The sequence below is a fragment of the Homarus americanus genome, unplaced genomic scaffold, assembly GCF_018991925.1.
Source record: "Homarus americanus isolate GMGI-L3 unplaced genomic scaffold, GMGI_Hamer_2.0 scaffold11187, whole genome shotgun sequence".
NCBI lineage: Eukaryota > Metazoa > Arthropoda > Malacostraca > Decapoda > Nephropidae > Homarus > Homarus americanus.
The window spans coordinates 97,237-104,770 of NW_024723893.1; the positions used below are offsets into that span (position 1 = coordinate 97,237).

Below are 7,534 nucleotides of genomic sequence, written 5' to 3' on the forward strand. Positions count from 1 at the left end.
ACTTGGAGCTGGCGGACGCTCGCCCCACAAGGGGTCACAGCTCAAGGTTGAAGAAGCCACAAGTCCAGAAAACTGTGAGGGCGAAACTTTTTTGGAGAGAGAGTTTTGAACTCTTGGAACAACCTGCCAGAGAGCGTTGTGACGGCACCCAGTGTGAGCTGTTTCAAGACCAGACTTGACCAACACTGGAGCAGGTTCAGATACATTCAGGAGCCGGTGCATGCCCAGTACTTGCCAACAATGTGTAACAGAGACGTGACCGATCGCCAAAGCGGTTAACGAGCCGATCAGTGGCGGAGAGGATAAAAATAAAAAACATAAAAATACGCATTATACGGAAGGTCAAATTTTAAGATCAGTGCGTTCTATTTCCCCATCATTAAAATCATATACACAGATATTTTCACTCACAACCAAATCATAAAAAGAATATCAACATACACACAAACACATAGGCCTATTGTATACAGGTGTACATTACAACCATAAACATACAGTACACACTAGGGTTGCTCATTTTTTCACACTTTTTTAAAATTGTGCGTAGGGGTGTTTTTTCCCATTATTTTGTTACTCCTGAATTCATTGGTGCCAGAATTAATTAAATCCAACATGTTCTAGGGGTCGCGAATCCAAATATAAAAAATGAATTTTTGCGAAAAAACGTCAAAACTCAAGCTTTTTCTCTTATAGATCAGCAATCGCGCTGCTTTTCTCTACTTAACCCTAATAGCTGGCTAGAGCAGCTATTCGGCTTTCCATTGACACCTAATTCGATTGCATGCACCTCTTATTTGACCTTCTAAGTCAGGTCAAAGGCTGTAGCCTACCTGCGTTAACGGAGTTATAAATTCACTAGGTTGACATTGGCAGCTTTAAAACCCTGCCCTTCTTTGCAGTGTTTTGACATGTGTTGTGTTGTTGTTGGTACTGTGGTGTTATTTTATAATTTACTCAAATCTGCTATATAGTGTGGCAGTAAATTTATGGTTATCTATTTATGTTGTATTTTCTACAGGTGATTAAATTGCTCTTATGTGACCCTATTTTGTTTGCCTATTTTGTTTTATTACAAAACGTTTTTTTCTTACAGAGTTCATCTGTTTATATACATACAATCATGGAAGAGAGTGAGTCGCAGTCGGGGGAGAATGCTAAGGGGACTGTCAGGCCAACATCATCCACTACCCATTCTGCCACTGAAATCTATCTAGTAGGCCAGCCAGCATCGTCAATTAGAGGCAGTAAACTCCCGACGATGCGTCAAGTCCTGAAGTTCTTCTTTCACACAGTGAATGAATCTGGTGACAGACAGGAGACGTTTAAAGAAACAGTGAGAAACGTACTCACGTTCTGGAATTTAGCTCGCATCAAGACTATCTCAGAGAGGGGGTGCCGGGAGAAGCTGACAAGGTTATGGGAGCACTGGAGAAGTCTACAAAAAAGTCGGGACAGGGCTGCAAAGGACAAGGTTGAAAACTTCAAGTCTCAACTTGACCTGTTGTGGGACATCGGAGCACCGGACGCCGTAGAGGACATCGAGAAGAACCGGCTGCTTACACCGGCCGACAAACAACAAGACATCGCCTTCTATCAAGACCAACGCGGAGAAAGAAAAGCGTTCATGAGTGATAACGATAAGATTTTTGAGGAAGGGAAGCTGCTTGCTGTCTTGCCAGTGAAGGACGGCACTGGCCTGACCCAGGCACGCGCAACAGCTCGTGCTATCGAGGACTGGAGCTGAGCTTCAAACGTCAAGGCACTGTGCTTTGATACAACGTCGTCCAACACAGGGCGAGTCCAAGGTGCGGTTGTCCATCTGGAGGCGCTGCTGGAAAAACAGCTTTTGAGGCTTGGGTGCAGACACCACGTCATGGAACTGGTGGTGAGAGCCGCTGCCAGCAACATCTTCGGCAAAACATCGGCCCCTACGGACCCTCTCTTCCAGACTCTTAAGAAAAGGTGGAGTCAACTAGATCACTCTCAGTATCTCAGGCTGGACATTGCAAATCTACCAGAGTCTGACTGGCTCAGTCACCTCCGACACAGGACCGTTAGCTACCTGCTGACCGTCACAGAATGGGCCAGAGAGGATTACCGAGAAGCGGCAGAACTAACGCTCCTCGTCCTCGGTGTGAATCCTCCGCGCGGCACGCACTTTCTGCGTCCTGGCGCATGTCACCACGCTCGCTGGATGGCGAAGATCATATACTACCTCAAGATCTACATGTTTAGCCACCAGCTAGAGCTCAGCAATGACCTGTGCGTCAAGCTGCAGAGGATGGCGATCTTTGTGTCTCTGCTGTACACACCGGCGTGGCTGAAATCACCAGTAGCCGAGGATGGGCCTGTGAATGACCTGCAACTGCATCACGAACTCCTCCGCTACAGGGCCGTGGACTGTGAGGTGGCTGATGCGGCGCTGGCGGTCGCGAGCCGCCACTTGTGGTATCTAAGGCCACAGACCGTCGTTCTGTCGCTGTGCAGCGAGAAGTTGAGTGCGGCAGAGGAAAAGGAGATGGCGACCAAATTGAGCTGCCTAGAAGAAACGAACGACTACGCCAACGACAACTTGGTCATCCAACAGACTACACGGCTTTCCGACCTGATAGATGAACCTTTCATGGATGATCTTCAAGGAGCATCATGTGTGCGGCACAGCATGGCTGATGTCACCGGTGGAAGACTGGGAGAAAAACGAAGAGTTCATGAAGCTGAAAGATTTCTCCAGAAGCCTGAAGGTAACCAATGACGTGGCCGAAATGGGAATAAAGCTTATGCAGGACTTCATTGGTTCAGTCACGAAGGATGAGCAGCAGCTGCAGGATGTCATGCAACTTGTGGAAAAGCACAGGAAGCAGATGAGTGGCTTCAGCAAGTCTGCTCTGATGCAACTGTGAGAGTTGAATAGAGGGGGGATTGAACTTTCAAATTGCATCTCCTCCTAGAGTTATTGACCTATTTCAATGATGTTTGTTTTTTTAAGAGGGAAATATATCATGGAAAAGACTGTGACGGCAAAATATTGATATGTGTTTTCGAATAAATGGAAGTCAAAACTATGAATATTTTGGAATGTGGTTCCCTTAACGCAGGTAAAGCCTTTGACCTGAACTAGAAGGTCAACTAAGAGGTGCATGCAATCGAATTAGGTGTCAATGGAAAGCCGAATAGCTGCTCTAGCCAGCTATTAGGGTTAAGTAGAGAAAAGCAGCGCGATTGCTGATCTATAAGAGAAAAAGCTTGAGTTTTGACGTTTTTTCGCAAAAATTCATTTTTTATATTTGGATTCGCGACCACTAGAACATGTTGGATTTCATTAATTCTGGCACCAATGAATTTAGGAGTAACAAAATAATGGGAAAAAACACCCCCACCCACAATTTTCTAAAATTGGGACAAATGAGTGTACTACACAAACAGACTAAACACTCATATATTATTTTAGAATATTGAAATAGATTACGAGTATTCAGTGTCAAAGTCACAATTCTTTTTTTTAAATATATTCCTGGACACTGGATCAAATAAACTTATATATTTACGTGACTTTTTAAAGATTACACACCTGGAAGCCCATGATGTAGGTTGTTGATACCTGTACTGCAGTTTGGTTTTGAGAACACAGATGACACCAGGCTACGCTCAGTAGCCTACAATTATACAACTGACCTCACGCAAGAGGCCCCACTAACAACCAAGAATCAGAAAGATAAGATAGCCTAGAAATTTATCTTATCATTCATGAGTATAAAAATTTCATCTCGACTACTCGCCCAGTAATAATAATAATAATAATGATGATAATAATAATAATAATATTAATACACCAATAATAATAAAATAAAATAAAATAATAAATTCCTAAAGATACCCAAATAATAGTGGCCTAGCAGAAACGCCGCGGCTCATTTGCTAGGCCACGTGTAGAATGGTTTCATTATACGCAACATAAGAACATAAGAATGGAGGAAACTGCAGCAGGCCTACTGGCCCATACTGGGCAGTCCCGTCTGCACCCAACCCCTATCGCTCATATATCCATCCAACCTATGTTTCAAGCTATCCAGCGTATTCGAGTTAATGATGATGTTTGGTAACTTATTCCACTCATCCACTACTCTATTTCCAAACCAATGTTTACCTATCTCGCGCCTAAATCTAAATTTGTATAAATCAAAATTATTGCTACAAGTTCGCTCCTGGTTAGATAGTTTGAGTACCTTTGTTATATCACCTTTGTTTCATCCTGACTTCCATTTTATACACCTCGATCATATCGCCCCTCACTCTACGTCTCTTGAAGGTGTGTAAATTAAGATGCTTTTAACCTGTCTCTGTACTCAAGGTTCCTAATGCCCGGGATTAGTACAGTATTGCCATCCTCCTCTGAATGCTTTCTATAAGGGATTCTATATCCATTCTGTAGTCCAGTGTTGTTATGTTTGGATACGTTGAATTAACTTCAAAATTCTTAGTAGATGTAGTAGGTTTGGCCAGGAAAAGTTAGGTGTAATTTTCTTGAAAAAATAAATAAATAAATAATATTAGGTAAAATAAACAAATAAGCAGGTGAGGGTCAAATTGATTGTCTTAAAAATGTCATATTAATCTTTATTTTACCGATATTGTTCTCATGGTTACATCGAAAACCTCGCTAAGTCTTTGTTAAGTAGATGTCACGAAGTTGGCCGAGCATTTAGTCAAGTGTGTGTTACGTCGTGCCTTTAGGTAAATTGTTTTCCTTGAATGCGATGGTACAGTTTTTGCCAACGTTAAAATTGTTTAAAGTATAAAGTGCCACATTTCTCACCAGAAGCAGCGGATGAGAAACATTATCTCACTGAGGTTGTTAAGACGTAAACCTGTGTTCTACTATACACCATGATCACTGGTCCTCTCCACTGTATCTAATTGAATGTTTCTAGATATTTTACCAAGATAAACATATCACGTGTATTTTATTACTTCGCATTGTTCATACAGTTTTTGGTAACTAACACATAATGATCGTCACAGCTTCATCCTTCATAATGTTACCTCACCTTGTACAAGTTGTTACAAGTGTCTCTATTCGTAAACAAAAATCTGGGAAGAACCCCCTCTAAAGGTGTTCATTAAGAGATTAAACCCTCGGAGAATTTATCACACCTTGAATTGAGTTTGCGCACAAGAACTCTCAGGCGTAAAGCGTGCAACTCTGCCTGTACTGTACACACTTATTAGTTCTGGCTGCACCTTCCTCCCGTCTGCCTCTGCACAGTCCAATACGGCAAATCCTTGAACGTGGGAGGAATTACTGTAGTGTGTAAGTTACTTTTCTACTATTTTATCAAGTTGATGTTGTTACTGAAGTTACACACACACACACACACACAAAAGTACAATCACCAAACAAATTTAAACTTATTCAATCACAAACACTAAACATCGAGGCGTTCACAAACACAACATACACAGACAAACACACATTCACTAACACTAGTTTACATAATACAAACATAAAAGTAAGTAAACTGAAAATCACTAATGGCACTTCATGAATTGTGCCAATTGATATTTGAAGATCTCGGATTTTTTCACGAATAAACAGGGCCATGAAATTTTATAGTAAAAATCGAAAAAAAATCAAGAAAACGGAATAGTTGGCATAAATGAGGGTTACTTTAGACCAGTGGTCCCACCGGCGGAACCATATCATGGAGCCCACAAGAGTTCATTAGATAATTGTGAATTAGTTGGGAATCTTTGTAAGAATGAAATTAATGAACATATATAATAACTTGATACAACTGTCGTGTACAGGACGTGTGTATTTACCCCAGACCGGCCCAGAGTAAGTCAGCCATCTCACTGGGGTAAATCCACACGTCCTGTCCCAGAGTATGTAACTGGCAACAGTTGGACGTGTAAAACTGCAAATAACTGTACAGTATATATGAGATATTTGTTTCTTGAATGTATATCTAGATTTGGCGCCCTCCACTATATTTACAATGATAAATGTGGCCCAGAACCTACAAAAGGTTGGGCACCACTCCTTTAGACAGTAACTTATAGCTGAGGTTTAAAATCAATGTCTTAAGGATTGCCAGGCGTAGTATTTTCCAACTTAAAACTGCCGGACATGCCGTCTGCAGACTAAACATTGATGGACTTGGTGTCTACAAAGAACGACCGAACTTGCTGTCTGTCTGCTGTCTCTTGCTGTCTATAAAATAAGAAGAAAAACCGTACTTGCTGTCTATCTGGACTAAGTGACAGACGTGCAGTACCAACAAGTACGTTTTACGGGCCACGAACTACTAACACAGTAATCTATCACAGGGGTTAACTTCTTCCGCCCTACGAAGGTCGGATTCCCGCCCACCGGGGGGGAGGGTATAAATGCTCACACTAGAAAGAAAAGACGACTCTTGAACTCAGAGTACAGAGTCAAGTTATGGTAGACTGGGTAACGTTACGACAGATCAAGGTAGGATATATAAGGTAAGGTTAGGTTTGGTCTGGTTAGGATTAAGTAAAGTTATGATAGGTTAGGTTAATCTAGACTAGACCAGATTAAACTAGGCTAAGTTAGGTTAAACTAGAATAGGTTATATGAGATTAGATTGGGTTAAGTTGGGACAGATTAAGTTAGATTGGGTTAATTTACGATAGGTTAGGTTACATCGGATTAACGTAGGATAAATTAGGTTAAACAAAGATAGGTTAAGTAAAACTAGAATAACTTATTTAAGGTTAAATTGGGTTACATTAGGATATTTTTCTTCGCCACGGAACTTATGGTTAAGGGAACAAATTAAATCACCTGAAGATTAGCCCCTACCTTATTAAGATTTACCACCCTAATATTATTTTATTTAATATTTTTTTTTACTGGAATTAGTCCACACGGGCACAGGTCACTGACCAGCATCGGGGCCGGGGCTGTAATAATTATTCATAGTAAATAAATTTTAAAATAAAAAGTAAAAGTAAATAATAATGATAACAATAAAAAAAATACTAATACTAATAATAATAATAATAATAAAAACTACAAAGAAATATAAAAATGAAAACAAAAATCAATAGTGAGAAACGCTATATGTAAGTTGTGTTGTCAAATAAGAGAAACAATTGAGACCCTGCAATTGTGTGTAAATGAGACAGAAAGTCAGATCAGCAACCTGGGGTTTGGTCAAAATTTTCGTGATGCCATATGGCAGCAGGGTCTACCATTAGACAACACATTATGCTTCCAATATCTTCCCAGGCGGTAGTACCTCCCTGTTTGGTAGCTGCCAACTACCTACTACATAAAGTAAGTACACAATATATTGTCTTCATAATATAATCACCAATAACTATAACAACTATACAAGACATTTTTAATCATGGTCAGGATTCTCCAAGGTTTCTGCATTATCTTTTCATCTGCTGGGAGAAGAGAACATAATTATCTGGTTTTCGAGGAGTTTCGCCAGTGATGTGACATACCTGAAGTGTTTGGTTTTGGTATGATATGAGAGATTAATGGCGGATTTCATCA

At 40.7% G+C, this 7,534-nt stretch overlaps 1 protein-coding gene across 2 annotated transcripts in view; it reads right to left on the bottom strand.

Annotated features, from left to right (window-relative positions):
- LOC121863985 (acyl-coenzyme A thioesterase 1-like) overlaps positions 1 to 3,653 on the bottom strand; it is a 68,255-nt gene extending 64,602 nt beyond the window's left edge. Inside the window, exon 1 of one of the 2 annotated variants that reach the window (XM_042362851.1) lies at positions 3,569 to 3,653. Coding sequence is in view for 1 of the 2 variants with exons in the window: in XM_042362856.1 (XP_042218790.1) it covers positions 3,569 to 3,580 (12 nt within the window). In the remaining variant the exon portion in view is untranslated. The remainder of the gene's footprint in view (positions 1 to 3,568) is intronic. The other variant, XM_042362856.1, reaches the window with a different exon arrangement.
- Between the last annotated feature and the right edge of the window lie 3,881 nt (positions 3,654 to 7,534).